General features: G+C 40.4%; 2 protein-coding genes across 6 annotated transcripts in view; both read left to right on the top strand.

Annotated features, from left to right (window-relative positions):
* The window catches only part of cacnb1 (calcium channel, voltage-dependent, beta 1 subunit), a 38,631-nt gene extending 20,657 nt beyond the window's left edge, over positions 1-17,974 (top strand). For 2 of the 5 annotated variants that reach the window (XM_034219762.1, XM_034219766.1), the window contains 13 exons: positions 1,965-2,084; positions 2,286-2,408; positions 4,544-4,680; positions 5,508-5,575; positions 7,241-7,401; positions 10,015-10,095; positions 10,584-10,642; positions 10,754-10,863; positions 11,436-11,444; positions 12,782-12,933; positions 13,522-13,617; positions 13,929-14,114; positions 15,679-17,974. In XM_034219762.1, the coding sequence (XP_034075653.1) occupies positions 1,965-2,084; positions 2,286-2,408; positions 4,544-4,680; positions 5,508-5,575; positions 7,241-7,401; positions 10,015-10,095; positions 10,584-10,642; positions 10,754-10,863; positions 11,436-11,444; positions 12,782-12,933; positions 13,522-13,617; positions 13,929-14,114; positions 15,679-16,221 (1,845 nt within the window). In that variant the 3' untranslated portion in view covers positions 16,222-17,974. Of the gene's footprint in view, positions 1-1,964; positions 2,085-2,285; positions 2,409-4,543; positions 4,681-5,507; positions 5,576-7,240; positions 7,402-7,880; positions 7,910-10,014; positions 10,096-10,583; positions 10,643-10,753; positions 10,864-11,435; positions 11,445-12,781; positions 12,934-13,521; positions 13,618-13,928; positions 14,115-15,678 lie in introns of all 5 variants that reach the window. The other 3 variants (XM_034219764.1, XM_034219763.1, XM_034219765.1) reach the window with 3 other exon arrangements.
* A 2,041-nt stretch (positions 17,975-20,015) lies between these two features.
* Positions 20,016-26,469, top strand: arl5c (ADP-ribosylation factor-like 5C). Its single transcript, XM_034219503.1, has 6 exons — positions 20,016-20,239; positions 20,934-20,994; positions 21,097-21,244; positions 21,523-21,606; positions 24,468-24,619; positions 25,036-26,469. Exons 1-6 carry the CDS (start codon positions 20,194-20,196, stop codon positions 25,082-25,084), a joined length of 540 nt encoding a protein of 179 aa, XP_034075394.1. The 5' UTR covers positions 20,016-20,193; the 3' UTR covers positions 25,085-26,469.
* The last annotated feature ends 906 nt before the right edge of the window (positions 26,470-27,375 follow it).

The following is a 27,375-nucleotide window of genomic DNA, read 5'->3' as shown; positions in this document are numbered from 1 at the left end:
GGCGGCTGTTAATGTGCTCATTAGATGCTGCATGCCACTCACAAGCTCATTCCTCCTACCTGAGTGGGATGCCTCCTCCAGCGTTTGAGTGAATGTAACAGGAAGTGGGGATGGTTTGTGGAAGCCCGAGGACGCCTTGAGTAGCTAGCCATCGCCTTGGCAACAGGGAGTGTCTGCATTTAATGTGCTGTTACCAAGTCGCAGAGCCTTGAAGCAACAGGTGGTTGAGCTAGAATCAACATTTGTGTTTGTTGTTTTCGTTTTAAATCATACAGAGATGCATGGATGGTAATCAAAGGTATAGAGGCAGTTTCATCCCACATACATACATGTGCAAACACGCTGACGCACCACACACATGTTTCACTCATGGATATATTTAGACCTTCAGGCGCACTCGGCTCACAATGTTTCTCTTGAGGAATGACATCAAGGACTCTTTCATTGATTCTTCTCATGGCATTTTACTTTTATCCCACAGTTGGCTGTCGAAATAGAGACAAGGCTGAGAAAGAGAGGGTGATGACCTGCAACACAAGTCCCCCACCAAATTCCAACCAGGGATATTGCTGCTTTAGCGTATTGTCTTTACCACAAGGCCCCACTGGGACATCTCACATTTCTTTTTATCTTTATAATAAGCATACAAAACAATTCAGACAACAGCAAGTTGGCTGCAATGAACCAAGAGTATGGCACTTAAAAGAGTACTGCACTGATTTAGTATCGCTTTAAATGCTCGCTACAAGTCTCAACAAGTCTTGATGTTAATTTGCAGGTTTTCCAATTCAAGATTTTATTTAAGGTCTTCATTTAAGGCGCTGGGCAGTTCCAATTATTTTCTGAAATGGAAAGAAAACATTAGAACATGTTTATATTAATTTATATTACACATTAAGGTATCAGTAATTATATTGTTTTGGTATAAACACTAAAACTCATGGTCTCATGCAAAGATTTGTTACAATACGCAGCCCTTGTGCAGAGATATATGTGTTGTACTCTACTGAAATCTTGGTGTTGTCTGACTAATCATGCAATGGGAATTTTCATCATCATTGCATATGGTGTATGTCATCTTTGCGCATTCTCACCTCTATTTTAATAGCCCACACCTAGTGACTCACTTGTTCTGCCTGGCACATTCAGCTGTCCGCATTCTTGTCGGCACCTCCTACAAAGCGCCAGGCAGCCTGAAAAAATTAAAATAAAACAGCAAGAAAAGAATAAGTGGGATTGTTATATAAGTTGAACACTCAAACACTTGAGAACAGAAGTTCAGGCTGCCTCCCTCTCTGCTAAACAGTACAGTAGGCTCCCAGCAGGCTCTGGTTTTTATTGTGGTATGGGTGTCTGGATGAGGGTCAGCAGAGTCAAGTTACTGTACACGAGTGGTGGATGTGCTGGAAACTGTAGCCACTTCATGTGAAATGAATAACCCCACTAATATTATAAAGAGTCCACGGGTCATTTTTTTTCTCTCTATCTCTTTTTCTGTCTCTACTTGACACTTCCACACACTGAATATGCTGCTCGGCCTCACTATAGCTGCAGTGGAAATGTTGGCCTGTTGTTATGCATCAGCTCCACCTCAAATTACAGAGTCAGCTTTCATGTAGTATGAAGGCCGAGGCCCCCTTTGTGTCTTTGTAGGTTATGCTTCTCAAAGCAGGCTTGACATTTTGACCACAAATGAAATTGCAAAGGCAGAACCACAATCGTTCTTCTTCACACTCAAGACGAGAAAGGTGGATTCAAGGGAACAGGAGAACACTGGGAAATCTTAAAGATGAACAAAAAGGTTGTCGGGTTAGACAGCAGACATTCAAACATATACCCAGACTGCACTGAGTTCATCACAATTGACTCGGTGTACTCGGTTGATGCTCCCTCCAAGGGTTGATTCATAACAATGTTGTCCTTTTCTCCTCCTCACCTTTATTTAAACTTGTTATGCATTTCAGGGCTCGGCAGACTCCTACACGAGCCGGCCTTCGGACTCAGACGTGTCCCTGGAGGAGGACCCCGAGGCTCTGAGGAAGGAGGCTGACAGACAGGCCCTCGCCACGCTCGAGAAAGCAAAGGTCAGCGATAATAAACTGTTGTATCTCCACCCGTAATGGGAAGTATTAGTTTAATAGTCATTCTTATTGCATAATCTTCACATCAATGTTGTGTTTTGACACTAATGAACCTCATCCCCTCGTTCAAAGGGACACCAAACTCTGTGTTGTATTGAGTTAGCATCTGTATACTAATATCTGTGTTTCCCATCACTGCTCCAGACCAAACCGGTGGCGTTTGCTGTGCGGACAAATGTCGGTTACAACCCCGGCCCCAGTGATGAGGTTCCTGTGCAGGGCATGGCCATATCCTTCGAGGCCAAAGACTTCTTGCACATTAAAGAGGTATGAACTTCTCCGACTCTCCAAGGAGAACACACCTTGGTATGGAAAAGAACGTTTCGGTACGGAAAAGTATAGCACTAGAGCTGTTACTGTAGTTAGAAGTAAAAGTCTGCACTGATTCACCCTGAACTAAAGGTAAGTCACAGGCTGCAGGATTGTGTAGGGGGAAACAACAGCAGGTCTTGGAGAGTCAAACAATTGGCATTGATGATGGGATCATGTTTTATTGCAACTCACTGCACCGTCTCCTTCTGTCAAAACCCTACCCAGGCCATGAGTGGGCGTAAGCACTAACAAGAGCTGCAGAGCAAGGAGAATTGAGTAAAACACATTTGGTGGAATAAGGAAAAAAAGTGATACAAGTATTGTCCTACTTTCTGAATACAAATATTTTTTGTTCAATTAGATAACATTAGTTTACTGACATCAGGCATAAAATGTATTTGCAAGAAAGTGTGCCTCATTGTGCTCAGGTTCACATAGGGCTACTACTTGATTCAGCAACCTTATATTGCAATAGTGCAACTGAAAGCCTGCATTCGAACTTTCCCAAAACAGCTTTGAGGGTAAGAGGAAGAATACAAAGCACATTTAGAGCAGGCAGTCATGAAACAAGCTACACAAATCATTGCAGACTCAACATCCTCTCTTCTCTGAATACGAACTTCTGCCACCAGGAGGAAGACTTTGTGTGGCAAAGTGCAAAACCACATCACTTAGCGATGTTTGGTTCATGGTTCGACTCAATGAGGATGAACCTAAGTGCATTTGTGTAATGTGTAATAAGTACAACAGCATTTTTGCGCTAAGCACTTGTGCACTTCAATTCTACCAGTTTTTGGTGTTTTCATGTTATTTATGTAATGTTTGGTAATTTAAGGCAAGATTTCCATCTCAGAAAAAGTCAAGTTTACTCTAATCTATTCTACTACAATTGATTGTGCTTTAGGCTTTCTGTACTATGAACGGTACAGTTCTGTTCTATGTGCTGTTATTATTTTATTGTTAACGATGTCTACATTTATGAAATTGCATACAATTCATTGTTCCTTGCACTAGGGACGTGCACAGACATTTGGAGGGGCTATTACTCTAAACTGGAAAAAGGGCCTGCCCCCGAAAAAAACACAAGACCTTTTGAAAATTGTAACTTGTTTTTAATGTAAAAGAAACCAAACGATTATTACATCAACTAAATTGAACAGTGATTCACATCTCATAACAAAATAAGCTAAGGCGAGTATGACTTGATTTAAAAAATGTTTTGCGGTCCATATCTCATTAAAATATCTAATGTTAGTAACTATTAAAGATAAAATGGGGACAATTCTGTTCTAATGTAGTTTGAGCATTGCTGTGCAGACATACTGATAAAATAGGGCTTCTAACTAATTACCTTAAATAAACTCACTAATTAATGAAACCAGTTCAAGTTCAGTTCTTATTCTTATCATTCTTTATGAGCGCAGTGACGGTAAGGTGTCTAATTACTTATTTATTTAGTATTCCATAACAGAGATGGTCAAACTAAAGTGGTAGAGACATGGCAGAAATCCTTCAATGAAGCGGGACATTGAACTGTTCACCCGTGAGAGGGCGATCAAGAAAAGAGAGCGAGCGGCCCCGTTGAGGGAGTTTACAGATGAGAAGACACAGAAAGACAGAAGCACAATAACAACAAGTAGGCTATATTTAGGTGTTTTTTGTAAATAACCGCCGGTATCAAGAGGAAGTAAAGTCTCGTGGGTTGTCCCTTATACCCTAACTGCCATGAGTCAACTCAAAATCAAGTTTCCAAAATCTGAAACTGAGGTGGTCTTAAAGCACCGGCAGATGACAGCGCTGACAAAGTGTGTTTCCCGCAGCGAGACGCTACAATACTAATTGTGGGCTTATCATGTTGATTCGGCCACAACAGAAACAAAAAAAACTCTCGCTCTCTCCAGAGGGGCAGGTCAGCCAAAAAGGCCAAACGGGCCATTGCCCGGGCAACAATAGCCCGTACCTGTGCACGTCCCTGCCTTGCACTGTCCATGTTGTTTCAAATGTGTACATTTTAATTCAACCCAGTGATAATGCATGTGAAAAGGAAAATGCTGGTACGTCATTGGTTACAGATGTCTGTCTCTTTGCAGAAATACAACAATGACTGGTGGATCGGACGTCTGGTGAAGGAGGGCTGTGAGGTGGGCTTCATCCCCAGCCCGGTCAAACTGGAAAACACCCGCATGCTGCAAGAGCAGAGGATGAGACAGAACCGACTCAGCTCCAGGTACTGTTGAAGTCCCTCAGCAGCTCCAGGATCAGCGTCACAAACAACAACCACACTTTTCAAAACAGGTCAAACCTGAGTCACACATCACCCACCAGGCAATGTAAATCTTCCTTAAATAGACACAAGCACTGCAGTGAGTCACCGTATTCCACTACAACTACAATATGTACTATAGATTTCTGAAGTGTAGGTTTTTTATTTTATATTTTCCAGGAATGTATGTATCATCAACACATATAACAATAACAAGGGTTGATGGGATTCTATACATTTTACAGGGAGTTCACTTCATTTCTTTAAGCTGGGGGAGGTACTTTATTTTTGGCAGGATTGGGAAAACATTCCATAATAACCTTTAAGCTTATTCTAATTTAAGTGGTGCCACGGGGTATGTTGTTTTCTGGAAAATAAAGGAGATTTTCTAAAGTCTGAAAACTGAGCCAAGAGGAAGTGCAGAATACTCATTTTCTCTCACACCACTTGAATTACAATAATATTGTGGAACTTTAGCTTTATGAAGCATAAAACACGTCGCCTACCCAAACTTTAATTACTTAGAGATGACATTTTTCTCAAAGTCAGAAGCTCATTCTGGCTTTTTCCAAATGTGTTCTCTTCACTATTTATTACCAGAAGGCCAATACAGCACTTTGTTCACTTTAAACTACGAGGAGCCCCCTCCTGGCGGGAGAAAACCTAACATATATTATTTGTTGGTAAAAATAAGCATCCTGATGATTACGGTGTCCTCAGTATTGTGAAGCTATAATTTGGTCTTTACTTTACCACAAAAATAACTTGTGCTTTTTTTTCTCCAATAATAGTAAATCTGGAGGAAGCTCCAGTCTGGACGTTGCCACGGGAACCCGCAGGCCCACCCCACCTGGCACAGGTGAGGTCAAGGGGGTCTCCCTCTCTTCTGTCAGAATAGTGACTGTGTGTGTGTTTATGTGGGCAATCCTGACACAGCGTGATGAGACAGGCGCCTGATATTTAGATGAAGATTTTAATTGGCTAGTTAGTCAGGCATGATGATGAATCACGGCACATCTCAGTGGGTTGCTCTGTGATGTGAGAGAGGTCTTAGGAGGTCTGTCATTAGCACACAAGACGGCACTGAAATAGAGCCGAGAATGGACCTCACTCATTTAACTTGACAAGTATGTCTGGCTTTTGTGTGTGCATCGCCAGTACGACAGAGAGCTGCTCGATATCCAGAGAGACAGCCAGAGATAGAAGTGCAAACATGGGGAACATACTTTGATAGACATTAAGATTTTAATTAAATAGAGCAACTTTATTGAACAGAAAACCTGTATACCGGAAAGCACATATGTCTAATATACCTAGTTCACCCTAAAGTAGGTGATCTCACCTAAAGAAACATTTTTGACATTTTAGGAATCATGCTTATTTAGACAATGGATTATATTTGATATCATATGCCCATTTAACACAATCAGTTATCAACTGACAAAAAACAACAAAAATATCCCTTAATAATGTTTGTATTTTCACAATGGACTGTAAGCTAGTAGGTGTTTTTAACTTGGCTTTGATGATATTGGATCATTGATCATTAAATCATTCTATCAATCCAGATTGTTGGATCCTTACACCCTGTGGATGCTTAGCACACACACACACACACACACACACACACACACACACACACACACACACACACACACACACACACACACACACACACACACACACACACACACACACACACACACACACACACACACACACAAATAAACAGATGGCTCTGTTCAAAGGTAAATCTGGCTATCAACACCTCTAAAGGTCACTAAATAAATAATAAAACACGAAACCAGAGTATGTTTTTTTACACTGAAACAGATGAGATAGAACATGTTCATTATTGAGCTTTAGGGGTGCTCGAAGATAGTATTGCTTTTAGACAGAACCAGTTTAGCTGTTTGATATTAGAGTGGTATAATTCTCCTCATCTCTCAATTTTCACAAAGCAAAAAAAGTGTGTTTCCCAAAGCCCTACACACTTCCTTTAAAACTGGACACCTGTCAGCCTTGTCTGCCCTTCCCCCTCCACACCTGACACCCGAATCACCAACAATAATCCCAACACACATCTATTTCCAACACCCATCTTCCCTCTCAGCTTGATTCCTTCTTTCCTTTCAACTACTTTTCTCGATTGTGCAGCCCCTGCTTTACACATCTACACTCCAAGTTCTGTTGCTTTCTGTCCACTGAATCTATTCTGTTCATGCTATTGTACCTTTCATCTGTGCCTTGCTTAATGGAAATCTGGTCTGTTCTTTTTTAAAACTCTTTCTATGTTGTTTCCACTTCATATAATATCACCTTGTTTTGATCTCAATATATACCATCTCTTCCATGCCTCTTTCTGGATGCATTTCACATTCTCTTGACTCTTTCTCCTTTTGCGTTTTCTCCTCTCTATCTCATCCTGTTTTTACTTTGCCCTTTTTTGCTCTCTCTCTCTCTCTTCTTTCCCTTCTTCCTTGTCTGTTTTCGTCTTCTCTCTGCACCATCCCCCCTCCGTCAGCTCACATGGACATGTCCAATGTGGCCTTTGACGTTGACCCCCTGGACCTGGATGCTGAGGAGCCCCCTGAGTCCCAGGGTGACCCTCGCTCCTCCAAAGGCATGTCAGGCAGCGTAACATCCCCTCAGGCCAACGCCCACCGACTGCCCTTCTTTAAGAAGGTAACATTAGGGCTACAGGACATCGCCAGACCCCCTCCTGCATCTGTCCCCTCCAAGATGTGTTCAGCTCTAATCTCCTCTTCCCCTCTCACTAACCGCTCACAACTGAACTTTCCCTGCCTCACCTGTAGCTGGATCAAAACCTGTTTAGCCCCTCATGCTCTGGTCTTGACAGTAACACTGATATATGTATGTTTGTTTGTTTGTTTGTTTGTTTGTTTGTTTGTTTGTTTGTTTGTTACTGTGCCTGCTAGCTGGGAGAGGCATTAAACTAACTGATACACTCTGAAATGGCTGCTGCTGCATATCCGTCTGAATCTATTTTAAAATGAAGCCACAGGAGGCATTCATTGTAAACTCTGTTTTAATCAATAACAGCTTCTCTCCCCACTAATCCTATCATGTCAATAACTAAATGTGCTTTTGTGTTTTGTGCTTTCTTTTGTCCCTTCTGGCTTTTGTGTGGAATGGTACTGTAGGTGGCCCAGCTAAACAGAAACAGAAGTCGGTGAGTGTGGTTCGATCTTAACCCCAACCTCTCAGATTTCTGACTCCTCGTCCTCTGTTGTGTCATTGTCCCATTTTCTTTCTTCTGGTGGTACGAAATCAGTCTGCGGAATATTGGCATATTGGCATATTGGCATATTCACAGGATAATTTGTATATCACGGTTTGTCATTCCCCAGAGCTTGTCTCACAGCTGTCAGTGTGCAGATGCAGGCACAGCTCCATCCCAGACCCTGTTAGTCAGAGTGTAACAGTAATACATCCTGACATGCTTTCATTTCCATTTATGACGGATGAGCCGACAATCAGAAGTTTTCATGCTTTTCAGCACAATTTGCACGTTAAGGCTGCAGAGCAAAGACATGTTATGATTGGAGTGACAGACATTGGCCTTTAACTCATCATTCAATTACTGCAATGTAGACTGGATATCTGTGAACCACGATATCTCAACATTAGCCTTTTCTAACAGATTTTAAAACAAAATCGCTGTGTTCCCACGGTTCCTTAAAAAGTATAAAAATACTTCAATGTATCTTTACAAAAAAGGACTTCATTGGTATAATAGGATCTTATAAATTGACATTTTATCTGCGATTGGGATGTACTGTCTGTTCGATTGCAACAACATTTGGAAATGTTTTACACTAATATTTAAGCAAAACTGTCCATAATTTCCAAAAAATATCTATAATTATGGCTGTTGTAATGTTTAATTACATTTATTTTTTGAGCAGCAACAATTAATGTTTTGCTGCTTTCACTCTGTTTTTTTAAATACAATATCTGCAATTTGTATTTATAGTTTTTTTGGAAAGATCTGATGTTAAAGAGTGACAATAAAGTGTAATATTGAACTATCATCCAGATCTATATTATGTACACCCTCCTCCATTGCTCACCACACTAAATTGTGCTCCTATTATTCCGAAGCTATTGTTATGTCCAGTGCTCCTGCTCTGCCCCTTAAGAGACAAGAGCCATTTGGAAACTTTTAAAATATGTATTTTTAGCTTCTGTGAATACGAATGAGGTGAAATGAGCTTCCGTTGCTCTGCTTTATGTAATGTAATGTAGTGGAGCGGAGCGGAGCACTCCAGCACTATCTCCTGCTTGAAGAGCCTCACAGCGCACATGAACGAGGGAGCATGCATGGAATACCAATCTAAAAAGAAATTCATCCAATTTCAATGTTCACAAAGCATATAGGACTGTTTTCACCCCACTCTCATTGAAAACCGACGGCTTCCAAATAGGACAAATGCTTATGTAGTCCTTAAAGATGAATCATTCCTTTCATGTACAAATAAGCCTCAAGTTCATGTGTCGCATTATAGATCGTGTTTGTGTGTGGGTGTTCTATATGAGTCCCTTTCATGCTTATAGGTTTATCAATTTTTTGTGAAAATGGCTTGATGAAATCCACAGGCTGAGGATGTACAGGGTTCTTTAGACGGGATAAAGACTAAACTGAACTATGGAGAAAACACTCAGATTTGTTTCATTGTTTGTGTGTACGGGTTTTATAAAGCCTTCATAGACATTTGTGCGATGAACACATTATGGTTGGTTTCAAGCTTAAATTGGAATTGAGGATAAAAAAAACAAATAGAAAAACATACAGTTTAAATCCAAATGGAAAAGGAAGTGCATTCTTACTATAAAACTCTCAATTCAGCATTTATTGGCAGTAATACATTGACAGGTGCTGATGCACAACAAAAAAAGGAAAGTGTGAAGTGTGACGCCTGTGTTAGAGTAGCAGCTCGTCCACGAGAGCTTTCCTGACACCCTAGCGTCTGGTGGTTTAATTATGGACACTAATTATGTAAGAATGCAGACTAAGAAATAGAAGCGAGTGCATTCAGAGAGAAATTGATCCCCGTCTCTGACCATTCATAGCCAGTCAATAAAACCAATGGACTCCAGCATCTAAAAACCCACAATCCATCAGTCTGACTGCTCACAGAGAGGGCTTTTGTGTTGAGTTAATGTGGATTTATGTGTGAGTGTACACCTTTTCGAGCTGTTTTAAATGCACTCGCAGACGCAACTTAACGGCCTCGCTCACCCTAATGTTTGTGCTCTCTTTTTTCTCCGGCTCAGATGGAGCATGTTCCCCCCTACGACGTGGTTCCCTCCATGAGACCCATCATCCTAGTCGGACCATCACTCAAAGGATATGAGGCAAGGAGAAGAATAAGCAAAATTCTATGTACCTTTATTTAAGTACTGTAATAATTGCAATTTTGAGGTAGTTGTACTTAGACGTTATATTTCCTGCTGCTTTGTACTAATACTTCACTACAGTTCACAGGATTTTTATATATATAAAACAAATAATTTAACAAATGTTATTACAGGTTAAGATACAACTGAATTAAAAGTCACAAACTACAATGTACTGTAGCAACAAGTGATGAACACATTAAAGCTTAAATAATTATTATCCAATTATATAACTATTCTCAAATTCGCCTTTTTGGTACTTGTGTGAGTTTATTTTGATGCTATTACTTTTGTACTTTTAGTAAAATCTTGAATGCAGAACTTTTACATGTAACAGTGCACTTTTTATTATGCAATTATTTGTACACCTCTGCCAACATTTATTTGTCTTACATCAATGTTTACTATTATAGTTTGTTGTCTTATGTCTGATGTTTTGTCTCTAGGTGACAGACATGATGCAGAAAGCTCTCTTTGACTTCCTGAAACACAAGTTTGAGGGCAGGTAAGAGTGAGACCATCTGCTCTCTGCAGCCATCATGTACTGGACGCTCTGCTTTAACTGGCTTCTGTTTGCCAACCCGGTAATGACTGCTGTACTGGATATCCGTTTCAGGATATCCATCACACGGGTGACAGCGGACATATCTCTGGCCAAACGCTCAGTCCTCAACAACCCCAGCAAACACACCATCATTGAACGCTCCAGTACCCGATCCAGCCTGGGTAAGACTACACACAGCCACTTTGGATCTGCACAAATCACAGCCAAACAAAAATGCCATTAACTTCACAGTTCAGACATTCATTGGACTCCTATTTTGTTATTTGAATAGTCATAAAGCACTTGATAAAATATTGCAGTGCAGAACAAGCAAACGGAAAATATTTATCATGTTGCAGAACGTACATTTTAAGTGTTTTCAATGTCTGTGTTTCATATGTTTACTGCTTTCATTGTGTTTCTTGATAGAAAGGTGGAAAGATAGATAGATGGATAGATAGATAGATGGATAGATAGATAGATAGATGGATGGATGGATAGATAGATAGATGGATAGATAGATGGATGGATAGATGGATGGATGGATAGATAGATAGATAGATAGATAGATGGCAAAGTTGGCAAAATCCTTCAAAGAAAGTGTAAATGTTCCCCCCTTTTATACCCCTTTTTGTCTGAGTCTGATCTGGTCTCTCTCTTTCTTCATCCTGTCTTTTCTGCCCATCACCCAATCTTCCTTCCTACTCTCCCACCTCCCATTTTCTTCTTGTTCTTCTACTCTGTATTGATTCAGACGTACTGGGTACGTATACTCTCCTTGCAACAAAACAATGAAGCCTCTCTCCTTCCTCACTTCCCTTTTCTTCTCACTTTATTCATCATTTGCTCATACATCATTTGTCTGCTCGTCTGCTTGCCTGTCAGTTTCTCTGTTCCTCATACTTCTGTTTGACAGCCTGTAGTCTCTTACAAAAGAAAAAGTATTTCAAAACCAAAGCAGGGAGAGATCTGTGGGAGGGCAACAGGGCGGCTGGCAACCGCTCGAAACTGAGCGGGAATGAGCAGAGATGGAAGCCGATACTTTCCATACTGCTCTCCCCCTTTTTTTGACCTAGGATAATCCATACTGTCTGTGAGCAATCATACAAGGATAGCCTCTATAAAAGCTGGACCTTGCCTCATGCACTCTTTCTGGTCATGACAGGGGAACATGTTTCTCTGTGAAGTTAAATCCAAATTTGCAAAAGTCTTTGTTGAGGTAATGAAAACCTTGCCAGCTATTTCTTTATATGAGTTAAAGTTCATGAGTCTTATCACTCGGCTGAGGCCCTGTTTTTTTGCCTCCATCTTGAATTCTTTATGCTTCAGCCCTCTGGAGGCTGCTGCAGTGTGTGCAGCCCTGGCTCTCTGCAGATTGCCTTGCCCCCGTTATCTCTCCCTGGCACTGGTTTGGCAGCGCCCACGCCTCAGAGGGGCCGAGGTTTGCCCAGACAGGCGAGGTTTTCCAACTTATTTTCAGTTTTAGTCTCTCTCCTTACACGTCAACAGGCTGACAAAAAAAACACGGGTGGGGGGACTGCGCTCAAAATGCTGAATAACAAGCTCTTATAGGCTGTTGTTGAGGAACAATGAAAACAAAACAGCCAAGCAGTGCAGAGACTTGAGTGGTTCACCTGATAAAATAATTACTGCTGTGCCCATTAGCGCTAACAACAACTAATGTTCCACCTAATTTTGTTTTGAGAGGGTGTTTTTTTCTGTTTTATTTACATGGTGAAAAATCGTGCTCTTATTACAAGTGATTACAAGGCATCTCATTCTTAAGTGCCTCCTTCCTTTGAAATAAAGAAAGATCAGAATAACATACGGTAATGTTGAGAGGTGGCAACAGAATGAGGATGCTGCTCTGTTCCATTTAGCTTTGCATAAATGGAACTTAACTGTGATCCAATCTAATTCATACGCTTGGAAATATTTTTTTTCTAAAATCTTAATCATGCATGATTTAGTACAAACATGTTGGTTATGTACTTATGGCTGATATACACGGCTACATTTCCTCATAGTTAGCAGAAGATTACACAATTGTTTTGCCTTCTCGCTGAACTTACCTGTGTGTTCTGTGTGCTGGGCCTTCAGCGGAGGTGCAGAGTGAGATCGAGCGAATCTTTGAGCTGGCCCGCACTCTCCAGCTGGTCGCCCTGGATGCGGACACAATCAACCACCCCTCTCAGCTGGCCAAGACCTCCCTGGCTCCCATCATTGTCTATATCAAAATAGCCTCACCTAAGGTATAGCGATAAATTAGTCTTAAATCAAAGCCCTATTTATGAGTTTCATTTGTTAACATTACCCTTTAAATGTAATTATATTCTGTATAAAAGTGCTGTAGGAATAAGTCTTTAACCCAGAAATGAGTTTTTGCACTTCTGGTTTCCTCAACTCAAACGCTCTTGTGTTTGGGATTCGCAAATGTTAAAGGTTTGATGTCTAAAAGAAGGTTTGTGTTTAACACAGGCTTAAGAAATGTTAAGATTTTTGTTCTTTTAGATAATATATGACCATAAATGCCCTTGTGGATGTTGAAGCTTTAAGGTATCATACAAAAAGGTTTCTAAATTAGGCTACAGAGGCTGTGAGGGTCATCTAACATATTCAAACAGGCAAGGTTATCCACTGTGGTGATCAAGTAAAGTCATGCAACCTTTTTGTAGCTTGTTTATAGTTTTTGGTTATTACATTCACTTGTATTGAAGGAACCAGACCAATACTTTATCTCTGCAGCATTATATTTTGTTAGCTGGATTCATTTTGCCTACCTACCCCTACCTATAACATTGCTTTAGTAGATTCTCTGAAGGGTTTTTGTCTCCCTGCAGGTCCTCCAGAGGCTCATCAAATCTAGGGGGAAATCCCAGGCCAAACACCTAAATGTGCAGATGGTGGCAGCAGACAAGTTGGCCCAGTGCCCACCTGTGAGTATGCTTTGTGACCTGAGTAATAAAATAATACTTCCTATAATATAGATAGGAAAGGAACTGCAAAGTGTGGTGTATTTTGGTGCTATAAGGGGAAGATTTTAGAGTATGAGAAAAACTTGTTTTGTTAAAAGAGCCTTTTAAATGTATTTTACAATTCTACACATTTTGCGATACAGTACAGGTGAAAATAATAAATGTTTTCGATCCCAAATACTCTGCAAGAAGACATTATAGAAACAAAATAATTGAAAAATTGAAAAGTGTAAGAAAATTCTCACCTTAATAGTAATTTTATTTCTGTGCAGGAATTGTTTGACATTATCCTGGACGAGAACCAGCTAGAGGACGCCTGCGAACATCTGGCTGACTACCTGGAGGCGTACTGGAAGGCGACACACCCCCCGAGCAGCAACCCCCCCAACCCTCTGCTGAACCGCACCATGGCCACAGCAGCTCTGGCCTCCTCCCCCGAGCCCGTATCCAACCTGCAGGTACAGGTGCTCACCTCCCTGCGCAGAAATATGGATATGTGGCCTGAAATGGACGGTCCTTTAGCCAATGAGAGGAAAGAGGAAGAACATGCTCTCTGAAGTCCAACATAGAGGGCAGGGGGGGGGACTCTGGTACCTCAACCACAACCCAGCAGCCTGAAGGAAAAGTGCATTAAAACCCTGTCGATGCTGTATATAGAAACACATACACACTAGCACACCTGACACGTAAATGAGCCAAATTCACACACATGAACAGCTTTAAGAACACCCACAAGAGAGATTACATGTATGTTAGCAGGTCAACGTTACCTTGCCAACGCTGTTTAAACTGTGAGAGCAAACCACACTGGACTTAAAGAGTAACTCAGCTCTGCCGATGGGGGCCCCTCCATATTGCTATAATGAAGAGTAAAAGGATATCTGCTGCCCCCCACCCTGCCCTCTTTAGCTCTGTGGCCTCCTCTCGCCACCACTTTTTCTTCTCTGGGAGGCTGAATCCAGATTGCTGTCTTCCTCCGTGTTGCTATGGTACCGGCCCGAAAACAGCAAGTCATGTCCGCCTCTTCAGACGGAAACGCTTTGTTTCGTTGGAGGCCGTTGCTAACACTGTGTCCACTTTAATCTTTTTATAATCCAAATATTAATTTGGTGTATTTCTACTCATAAGTTACGACTGGCTGCACATTCATTTATATGAGTTGCACATTGTCATAGATATTTGTGTCACCCGAGCAGCAGAATTTCACCAAATGGCTTAAAACATGTTTTATATTTAATTCTACCATTTTTATTGATGCTGTCTTAGAAGCGTCAACAAAAAAGTCCAAAATAACATCCAGAAACCGTTGTTGTATTTTTTTAATTTACGTGAAATTGTTTCAGTCTTAACATCATGTGCTGCAGAGTTAAATTAATAACTATATAATAGTTATTTCTGCTTTATTTCTGCCATGAGGTCAATCTGCCAGAAGGTGGCACTGATGTCATGTTAGATATTCAGACTGCTTGTTTAATAACTGTGTGTGTGTGTGTGCAAAGTGAAAACCAGGAATGTGTGAGTGTGTGATATAAATAGGTTAATGTCAGTCATGAACACTAACGCTTTCACAACCACAGGTCCTTCAGCGGGAACATCACGTTCTGTGTTGAATGCTCTGACTCCTGCTAACTACAACTGCAACAAATAGTGGATCGATAGAAAAATAAATGCCAAATATTTGTACAACCTAACCTAAACACTTATGTATGCAACTATGGCATAAAATGCAGTTTTTCAGCCTCTCTAATAAAGAGTTGTTTTGCTTTTCTATGTTAAATGTTATATTCAATTAGTAGCTCTGGGTTTTGACAAAACAAGACATTTCAAAAATATAACCTTTGACCTTTGAGAAACTGGAAATTGGTTAATAGATACATCCACAAAAATAATTTTCAGTTTAATCTATAATGAAATTAGTTGGTTTCAGTCTTAATGCTAAGCCTGCCTACTAACCACTGACAGTTTGGTCTTGCTCTGCTGTTTGTGTCTCTGCATGGTTGCTGTGTGGCATGTCTGCTGCAGGGGCCGTACCTGGTGCATGGGGAGCAGAAGCGAGACGGGCCCCTGACAGAGTGTGGCGGGAGCGGCACCCTGCAAGACTATCAGACAGACCTGGGAGGAAAGCCTCAGCAGCAGCAGCAACAACAGCAGCAGCAGGCGTACCTGCGCTCTTCTCGGGGCCAGCTACGGGGGGGCAGCGGCCGGGGGCTTTCCCGGCAGGACACCTTCGACTCTGAGACCCAGGGCAGCCGGGACTCCGCCTACACCGAGGCCGGCGACTCCTGCATGGACATTGAGACTGACCCCTATGAAGAGCCCGAGCCCTACCGAGGGGGCAGCCGCCTCCACCTGGCGCAGCATCACGGCAGGCAGGCATCCTGGGAAGACGAAGGTGCCGAACCGGACCAGGAGAACCTGAACCACCCTCCGATGCCGAGCCAGACGCAGCCACACGGACGCGCCAAGCTGAGGGAGCGCTACTGCCAGGAGCCTGTTGACACCGGGGCCAACATGAGCCACAACAAGAACCAGGACGACTGGGGGAGGGACGTCTACATCCGCTGAGCATCACCACACAGAGGGAAGGAAGCTACTGGACAGACTGAGAGATGGGGGAAGGGTGGGGAGGGTTTCAGGTACTGTGTGGGTTGGGGGCCATGCCAGTCAGGCTGACAAATACATCTGTTTACATCCCAGTGCAATGTAAAGAAAAACAGATGCCATTCATCAACTTCTTGCAATTCAATTTATTTATGTTTAGAAAAAAATATATTGTTCTATTTTTTGTTTCCTTACTGCATGAATATCATGTATTTCTATACTGACAGCACGAGGACAGTAATTGTGAATCTCTGATTGTGATCGATCTCTCCTTCAGTTGTAGAGTGTCACGGCCGGTAGAGCTGTAGTATGTCCTGTCTGTCCTCTGCAGTCTTAAACAGGGTCTAATGTCAATGTCCCCATGTACAGCACAGTGTCAGGGTTTCTCTTTACCTTAATCTCACTCAGTGCTTTTGGATTTCAGGGTTTCTCCCACACTGAGATTCAGAAGTTACAAGTCCCTCAGCTCCACGTTCTTATCACCCAGACCTTAAAAAAGAAAGTTGATGGAGAAGTTGCCATATTTTAACACAACAATTTATCGATGTTTGTGGTCATGCTTGATAACAACAAAGAGTACACTCCAAAGATGTTTACTTCTTCTTCCCTGACCTGGTTCAGCCACTGCACCCGTCTGTCTGACCTAGTCCTCCCGTTTCTGTTTTCCTTTTCCCTGTGGGTCCCGAGAGCGCCTTCAGGGTTCATTTTCTAACGTGGTGCAAATTCAAAGCAGCACTGCTATTGTAGTTGTGTGAATGAAGTGTCCTGCCTTAGTCACTCGCACCCTAAAACATCCTTATTTCAAGAAATCTCCAATCACAAGTGCCGGAATGTCTTGCCAAGCCATGTCCACCCCTGCCACGGTGGGATGTCTTAACTCTTGTTACTCTCATCCCATGTTTGTGTCTCTTCGTGTCTTGTGGCTCCAGCATGTTGCTCATGTCGTTTTTTTTCCTTTGCACTAGCTTTGTCGTCTGTTTTTCAGGGCTAATGGTTATATATATAAAAAAGTGCTTGTGTGTGTGGTAAATCACTCCTGACTTCCACCCAAACAGCTAGCTTTTCTGATATTAAATACCACTTTCTTCTTACTCTTGATTTCTGACTGAAATAGTGTTGTTTTTTCCTGTGAACATTTGCTTCTTTTTTTTTAAATCTTCAGTTCTTGTGAGGTATTGAGATGAGTATCAAGTGGGGTGGGGGGGTAGGACCAACTTTGGTCTTCACTCAGTTATCTATAATGGAGAGTCCATGAATGTCTTTGGTGGGCCGCTTGGGCCCGCCCGTCTTCAGTTGAATAAATAAATATTAAATAATGATCAGTAAATAATGTTATTGTTGCGTTATCGCAATTGTTAAAAATATGAACTAACATGTATCATTGGTGCCTGATTGTAGCTACATTTTTGCTTTTTCTGCCTTTCATTTTTAATCTGTGGATAAATTCGTATTTTAATTAAAAATGTAATCAGAAAATGCAATTGTGTCACTTAATTGATACGGTGAGAGGTGAAGACACACTTCACAGACGCACGACCTGCATGTGTATGTCAACATGTGTGTTTGAGTGATGTATTTTATGTCTTAGAGCTTATAGTTAGGGGAAGTCCATTCGATACAATTGATTAATATTTGTTTCTCTTCCTCGTAAACTGAAACTACATCTTTCTTATTTCATTCACATCATTATTAAAACCAAAGATGGTAATCAAATCATTCTATGTCTGATATAAATCATAATTTCTCCCTGCTCTTAGAACCAGTCAAAAATGCTTTTATTAACTGCAAAACTGAAACAAAAGCCACATTGTTTGAAAACACACAGAACCTTTAACAGAACATGACAAGAATAGAACATGCTCTAAGATTGTTGTCACTTTATTGTTTTCACATTGATATACACTGAAACTGTTACCTCCTAAGCTCTCTGATTGCAGCGATGACACCCGGGAAGTATTCGGGTCGTGGAGGAAACGCTTTGAGAAAGCCACATAAATCAAACATTCTGCCGGTCCAGGAAGTGGTTTTATTTTCTCATGTTCAGTGTTTTTGTCATGTTATCATCTGCAGTGGAGGAAATGTCACAAACACGGACACTGTTTCCATCTGATAACTAAACGTAAGTGTTATTTAACACCATGTGGAGGCTAGAGCCCAGTGTAGAAATACTGTAATATAAGACAGCTCAGTGGAAGAAGTATTTATGTTTTTTCTTCAGTAAAAGTATCAATGTCACACTGTACAAACATTACAAGTAACATGATTTTAGTGAAGAGAATAAAAACACAAGTATTAAAAGTACTCATCATAAAGAATGACCCCTTTTAAAAATGTTTAATAATATATATTACATTATGATCTCATATAGTATAAAATGTTCCATGTTTCTTCTGAAATATAATGAAGTATAAGAAGCTTACATTGAAATAGTTAAGTACAGTGGAGTTGCTTTCAAGTTTCATACTCATGAGCAAATACAAATGTTCATTCAGTATTTATTTAGTATTGTTGTTTTTCAAAAAGTATACAAACGGCAGAGTCGTACACTCACACTAACTCTTTGTGTACATTGAACATGTCTAACAAATACATTAAACAAAAAAATAACAATATAAATCAAAATGTAACAACTAAGAGGAAATAAACCAAAAACTAATTGTGTTTAAAATGTGGGTTAACCTCTTAGGCAGATAAGGAACTGTACAAGTTGAATGTCCTCACTGAACAAAAAAGGAATTCTGGGAATGTTTGGTTTTTCATTTAAAGAAATGAAACATACCACACACAAACACTTTAAGTTGTACTGGCTATTACAATGTTTGGTTAGGGTATATTATTTTAGAGTGCAGTAGGTTAGTACTTGGAAAACACCTTCCCGAATGTTGGAAATCACGGGGATTTTCTTTAAACACCCAGTTTTGCTTTCTGTTGCTTCATAATACAGACAGAGGAAGGAACCTAGTTTTCCTTCAACTCCATATATGAACAGTCCATGTGTGTCATTAGTTGCGTCATCAGTCCACTCCTGTCGTCGGTGTCTATGTTGCCTTCACGTGTTCCTGAATAAACTCTTAATTTTGAGCTACAATGGTAAAGTAGGATTTTTGATACATTTTCTTTGAGTTTAAAAATATGAAACACCTGAAAGGCTATTTGTCAAATAAACCTGGAGGACTTGATCCACTGTATGGATGTTCTTGGAAAAAATATGTTTTAAATGTTCAGTAGCTACGAACCGGTGACGCTGTGATACTGTTGAAGAGACTTTAGAAACATATTTTCAATTCTAAACTGATAATAATTTACACTTAAAGCCTATTTAATGGTTTTAAATGATGTTGAGCTGTCATATAATTTAAAAGAGATGTGAGGTTTTAAATCTAAGCAACATTTGTATGTCACGCCTTCAAGCTAAGTGAGTCAAAAAATAAACAACTACGCTATTTATAAAATAATATGTATTTATTTTATTTTCAACATCCTATATTTCATATACGACGTCTACATTCATCCTTATTTGATCATATACAAATATAATTACATAGGCTGACCAACTGGTGTGAATACCACCTTTATTTTTAACCAAAATGTTGTATTATTTCAATCAATATGTAGTGCTTTATTTACTCAATCAGCTTTGGCTAGGTATAGCCTACAAAATAATCCAGTTGTAATGTAGCCAATAATATTTGTGGTAATTCAGACATTTCCAACGGCACATGAACGCACCATTACTATGCCCTTCGTCGGTGAGTCACATTTTTAAGAGGGTTTCTAGGCGCCACCCACTCACGCAATGGAGCAGTAGAAAGCGATATCACATAAAGGAATTCAGGTTAGTTTGCTAGTCAGCAGTTTACACTGAAGTGTGTCTCCATCAGGTCGGATTTACTGGATCTTATTGTGTTCGTTGCTCACATCTCACACTTGTTGAATATGGGATTTATTCTGACCAAGATGCTGTCTGTCTTCGGTGACACAGGTAAGATAAAGTTCATTTCAAACGAGATTTGGTGTCAAGTGTTGTTACTTTTAAAACGCTCTCCAATTGTTTAAGTATAGCATATCCTGAAATAATATGTTGAAAATGGACTAATGGACATGTTTTCATGTTGCCTATACAATAACACAATCATTGGTGGAAAGTCAGTACAGTAACGTTAACTTTTAATATACATGATTCAACTCTTAATTATGATGATATGTTTTTATAGAAAAAGCTACCTTTGAGTCTATAAGGTAATTAAAATAAACTACACTTTTACGGGTTGCAACATAACAGAGATATGTATATTAATACGATATTCATTTTCATAATTCATAATCCTCTCCAATTTATTTAGGCCAAAATAAAACGTTCAGCACTGGTCACTGGTTAACGTGTCTTCTCTTTTATCACTAAACATATGAATGTTCTTTTATTCAGAGTGACTTACAGTAACAATAACTCTGTCAGCAGTTGATACACAGCACATACCTGGTATTGTTGCCATGCAGTGATGTAACAACTTTACTTTGAATAACAGACGTCTGTCTGTCCTTTATCTTATCTGTGTGTACTTTTTTTTTCTTGTTTTGCTCTGAAATGAATTATGCAACTCAAGATTAGAAGTGTGTTCTAATGAGAATAAAACATGTTTGCACTGGGTAAATGTAATCTACTTTTCTTCCCTCAGAGCACAAAGTAATCATTGTGGGTTTGGACAATGCTGGGAAGACAACCATCCTTTATCAGTTGTAAGTGATTTAGCACAATTTTCGACTTAAATAGTGTCATATAACCACAATATCTGCTGAATATCTGTATTTATAATGTGTTTTTTTTCTCTGCACAAACAGTCTGACAAAAGAAGCTGTGCACACATCACCAACCATCGGTAGCAATGTTGAGGAGATCACTGTACGTAAAACACACTTCTTGGTCTGGGATATCGGAGGACAGGACAACCTTCGAGCCAGCTGGTACTCGTACTACGGCAACACAGAGGTACGGATCACTTCCTGTCTACAGCGGCACAGATAAAGGCTTAAATAAATAATGAGAATATTTAAAACCAGTCAACAACATAACACAATACACATAAGCGTTCTCCTGCAATGTAGAACACAATAATAAAAAACATTTGTCAAAGTACAGAAAAAGTTACTTATCACCATTACATAATCACCTATAATATATTACGTATGTCTGCAGAAGGTTTCTTGTTCCCCCCTCCTGATAATACAAGCTCTGATAATATGAGGTTTATGTGACTTCTCTTTCAGATTGTCATTCTGGTTGTGGACAGCACTGACCGTGAACGTCTCACGCTCACCAAAGAGGAACTGCACCAAATGCTTGCACATGAGGTACAAATCAAGCTGTGTTGACAGATGTTTGTTATTTCATGAGTAACAATCATTATGGTCCAGATGTTACAACAAATCAGTCTTTACATTAATAATAATAATAATAATAGATTTAATTTGTTAGCGCTTTTACAGGTGCTCAAAGACGCTTTACAGATATAATGAAGGGAAAAGAAAAGGAAGGAACAACAAATAAATATATAGTTAAAGTTAAAGTCAAATAATACAAAAACAATCACACATTAAAAGCCAGATTGAAGAGGTGAGTTTTTGTGAGTTTTTTGAAGGTGGTGAGGTCAGTGCAGTCTCTGATGGGTTGTGGGAGTGAGTTCCAGAGGGAGGGGGCAGCGACGGAGAAGGCTCTGTCCCCCCAGGTCCGGTGATTGGTGCGGGTGGGGATGGATAGGAGGTTGGCTTCTGATGAGCGGAGGCAGCGGGAAGGGGTGTGGTGGTGCAGCAGGTCTGTGAGGTAGGGGGGGGGGGCCTGATTGTTGAGGGCTTTGTGAGTAATGAGGAGGGCTTTGAAGTAGATTCTTTGACGGACGGGGAGCCAGTGGAGGTTCTGGAGGACGGGAGTGATGTGGTCTCGGGAGCGGGTGTGGGTGAGGAGGCGGGCAGCAGAGTTCTGGATATGTTGGAGTTTATTGAGGAGGTTGGATGGTATGCCGTAGAGGATGCTATTGCAGTAGTCGAGTCGTGATGTGATGAATGCATGAATCAGGGTTTCAGCAGCAGAGGAGGAGAGTGATGGGCGGAGACGGGCAATGTTTTTGAGGTGGAAAAAGGCGGTCCTGGTGATGTGATTTATGTGGTGGTTGAATTTGAGCTGACTGTCGAAGATGACTCCGAGGTTGCGGATGTGAGGGGGGGAGATAGAGTGTGGCTGTCAATGGTGAAGTTGAAATTCTGGATGTCTTTGATACGGGATGGGGGGCCGATGATGATGATGTTTGATTTGGCACTGTTCAGTTAGAGATAGTTTGTTTGCATCCATGCTTTTATTTCTGAGAGACAGTTGGTGAGAGTGGAGTGTGTTGTGGGGGTGATGGTTTTTGTTGAGATATAAAGTTGGATGTCATCGGCGTAGCAGTGAAATTGAAGGTTGTGGCGACGAATTATTTTGCCAAGGGGGAGCATGTAGAGGATGAAGAGGAGGGGGCCAAGCACCGAACCCTGGGGGACACCTTGGGACAGAGGAGCAGTGGAGGAGGTGCAGTTGTTGATGTTGATAAACTGATGTCTGTCGGTGAGGTAGGATTTCAGCCAGGAGAGTGCAGTGTCGGTGATGTTGAGTGATGATTCGAGGAGGGACAGCAGGATGGCGTGGTTGATGGTGTCGAATGCTGCGGTGAGGTCGAGGAGGATGAGGATGTTAAGGTTGCCGGAGTCAGAGGAGAGGAGGAGGTCGTTTGTGATTTTAAGAAGAGCTGTTTCGGTGCTGTGTTTTGATCGGAAACCGGATTGAAATGGCTCAAAGAGATCATTGGAGCTGAGGTGGGCTTTAAGTTGTGAGGCAACGACACGTTCAAGTATTTTTGACAGAAAGGGGAGATTTGAGATGGGCCGGAAGTTGGACATGATGTCAGGTGTGTGTCCAGGTCTTTTGAGAATGGGTGTGACAGCAGCCAGTTTGAGAGAGGGGGGAACTGATCCAGATCTGAGGGAGGAGTTAATGATGGTGGCGATGAGTTGGGAGATGGCAGGGAGGCTCTCTGTAACACATTTGGAGGGCATTGGGTCAAGTGTGCAGGTGGAGTTAATTCCAGTCATGAAGTCGGACAGTTGCATGGGGGTCACAGGGGAGAAGTGGGACAGGGGCTGTGAGGTGAAGGGTGGGGGAGCCAGGAGGGGAGGTGGGGGGTGCTGATGAGGGTGTCAGATTGCTGTAAATGTTGCTGATTTTGGTTTGGAAAAACGAGAGGAAGGAGTTAGATTAGATTACAGCAGTACAGAGGTGCAGAGGTACTTTGGTTCTGCATTCAACATGTTAACTAGTACAAAAAGTCTTGACATCATATGTTGTAAAGTACTACTTATGCAGAATGGCTATTAGAGTCAGGATAATGTATGTTACTGGATTGGATAATATGGATGCATTTTAATGTTCTCATTTTTATTTAAAGTTGTATTTCTTTTATTGTCATTTTCCTTTTAGTTTGTTATTTTTGTTCCTTGATGCCTAGCTTTTTTCCTTTATTAATTTAGTCAGATATATATTTAATGATGTGTTCAATGATATTCTAATTTAAAACAAAGGTTGAATTAAATGTGGGTCTAATTTAAATTAGTTTACATGCGGCTTGTGAATTTCCAACCACTGATGATCACATGTTATCTTATCTTAATGTATACTGTAATACTACATCCTAATGAATTTTTGTATTACTTATTTACATTGACAATCTCAATCCACAAGGAAACTTAGACAATCAATTTGATGTGGCAGAGCAGGAAGTTTGAAATGCAGTTAATTATCATAAAGCAGAAAGGAGCAGGAACTTAAAGAACTCATATACAAGTACCTCAAATTGTACTGAAGTACATTCCGTGACAGCAGCAGGGTTAACACTTGACGTAAAACCCTTTTGTTATTCTGTCTAGATGTCAGAGATACCCACCTGCTTTTAGAGTAACTAATTGCGCAATATGTAACAAAGCCGTTGACGAGGAAGTTTCGGCTCAGACTTTGTGAGTCAGCGACAGCGTGTTGACATGTGTCTGAATTTTCCGCTGAGGTTTATGTTCTCTGTTCTCAAAAGTTGACGTTGGGTCATATTTGGAATTTCCATTGGAAACACTTCAGCTCTTTAGATACAAATACAGAAAGCAACATTGGTAACCCCTCTGCTCTTTTTTTGTAGGAACTACAGAATGCAGCTCTTCTTATTTTGGCCAACAAACAGGACGTGAAGGGCTCGATGACGACAACAGAGATCTCGCAGTGCCTCACACTCGACTCCATCTCATCACACCCCTGGCATGTTCAAGCCTGCTGCGCCCTCACAGGGGAAGGGTGAGTCTGCCTAACGTACCTCACACTTTCTCCTCCTTTCTGCTTTCATTGTTCCTGGAAATGCTTTTGTCAGGAATAACCCATTGGAATGTAACTTTTCAAGAACACAGAATAATAAGACATCGGTATACACTTCAAATAAAAATACATCTTGTAAAAATGTATAAATATTGAAATAAATGTAAAAGTTGCAGAGAAAAAAATAGTTAAGAAAATAAACACAGCAGACACAAATGGAACATACATGCAAACAAACACAAATTGTATATCAATTGTTTACAGATAGATTATTTCAAACATAAAAAAGCTTGCTTAGCTAGAGTTAGTCTGAACAACAACATGTGTTTAGGAACATTTCAGCTGTATTAAATATTTCCGTCACTCAAAATGCTTTCTTTCTCTCCGTTCTCTCCCAGTCTACCAGCCAGTCTGGACTGGATGAAGTCTCGGGTTGTTGCAAACTAGAAGAACGCACTCCAATGGATGAAACGTCCTCAATCTGAGCCAACATAGAAAGGCCCTGCAGAGGCCTCAGTATCTGTATATTGACTGTTTTTGGGGCAAAGTCCTCTGAACACGGCATCTGTGATAGAGCCTGCTGCGCCGCGTCACACCTTTACAACCAAGGCTTCAGGGTGGAGGAGCAAAGGAGAACCCTGGGTGATCCTAGAGTCGGTTAATGTTCACCATTATCTATAAATGTGTACTGTTAAAGAAGTGCTTGGATATATTTTAATATCCATCTTGAGGCAATAAAAGGCAGATTTATTTATGGAACACATTTAAGACACAAAGCAATTCAAAGTGCTTTACATAACATTTCAAAGCATTAAGACAAAGTGCATGAGAAACATACCACAAAATGCATTTCAATACAATTAAAAGCCTTCATTAAAGGGCCAAGAGGATACAAAATAAAACAACCTAAAAAGAGGAACAGAATACAACTGTAAATGTAACAGTGCAGTGTGAATCACATTGAACAAAAGGCAGCGAAACACAGCACAGTCTCCAGGCTTGATCTAAAGACCTCAGGGTTAAAGCGGTCCCAAATATTTGGTCCATAAATCTTCATTGCTGAACTCCAAGTTGTTCTCAGTTGTGGTGACGTAGATGAGAACAACTAGGGAGTGTTAATGTGCATGTCCTAAACAAGGGACCCACATAGAGAGGCTCCCTGACCAGATATATCACATTTCTCGTTTCTGTCACAATGGGCTTCTTTCATTTCACTGGGGTTATTTTTAAAAGTATAATCATTAAAGTATCAATAATGTATTCATTACTGGAACTAAACAAGTTTTACCAAATATGTGACAACCTACACAGAGGTTGTAGTCCGGTTTATCCCATACTTTAATGTTATCAAGCTAATCCAGTGCCCTTTTATTCCTCTCGTGCCAACACATTAAGCCTTAAGTGAGACAACCATGATCTCATCTTGACCTTTGATTCTCGTCACCAATTACTTTCTCTTTTAGTTAACATGAACTCTTCCTTTTTCAACCTAAATAGTACCTACACTAGTTACAAAACAGCTGCCTAGTATTAAGTTTTACACAATAACTGTGGTGAAACTTTACAGCACATACCGTACCTCCTGTGGCCAAAGAAAGCCTGCAATATTAGGATACAAGTCTGCCCCTAATGTATACATTGTTATCAAACGCCATTGAACAACAGAAGTATTTTCTTAGACATAAACATGTTTAGTAAATTATTTTAAGAAAACAAAGCTCTTGAACTGTATATTACAAATGAGCTGGCTGCTAAGTACTATGAGTCGTATTTTTTAAGTATGTATACTGTACTGTGTAATTGCCTTTTTTGAATAAATAGTATTACAAATATGCAGTGGATGTGTTTTCTATCTTGCAGCTGTGATACTAGACTATGGTCTACTGTAGCATATAAGCTCTATTATATATATCCTTTATTTAACCAGGTACAAAGTCTCATTGAGATAAAAATCTCTTTTTCAAGAGCGACCTGGACAAGAAGGGCAGGATGAACAAAGTTACAACATATAAAACACAGACAATACAGGCAGACGACTACAGTGGTCGTAAAACACAAATTAAATGGCACATTAGCCAGTCGATATGCAAATAAAATAAACTATTAACTGGCAAAATGTAAAACAACTTAAATTGTGGGATATACGAGATCACATCGACCAAAGGATTCTTGTTCTCTGTTCTCTTTCAGCTCCTTCTGTATATTATTCCATGCAGAAGGGGCAGCATATTTAAAAGCTTTTTTTACCCAGTTCTGTTCTCACTTTAGGAACCAACATCTGAATAAAATCTTGGGAGCGCAGGCCATATAGACTCTGTTTTTTACACATATATGTGCAAATATAAGAGGGAACCAGCCCAAGCAGAGATTTATATAAAACCCAACAAATGGGAAAGTCTGCGTGCAGACAAAGATGGCCAATTAGCAGCAGCATACAAAGTGCAGTGGTGTACACGATATCCACATCCAGTAACAAAACGCAATGCGCAATGGTACACAATATCCAAGCTCTTTAGGCACTGGTCAGAGGCATTCATGTAAAGCAGATCACCATAATCCAAAACCGGTAAAAACATTGCAGAGATCAAATATTTCCTTGTCTGAAAGGAGAAACAGGATCTTTCTCTGTTAAAGAAACATAATTTATTTGTTTTGCTTTGAAACAACATTTTCAGTGTGTGACTTGAAAGATAAATTCTGATCAATAATAAAACCTAGATATTTGTATGTAGTGACTC

The sequence above is a fragment of the Gymnodraco acuticeps genome, unplaced genomic scaffold (genome assembly GCF_902827175.1).
Source record: "Gymnodraco acuticeps unplaced genomic scaffold, fGymAcu1.1, whole genome shotgun sequence".
Lineage (NCBI taxonomy): Eukaryota > Metazoa > Chordata > Actinopteri > Perciformes > Bathydraconidae > Gymnodraco > Gymnodraco acuticeps.
Note: the sequence above shows the minus strand (reverse complement) of the source record. Positions and strands in the feature narration are given on the sequence as shown.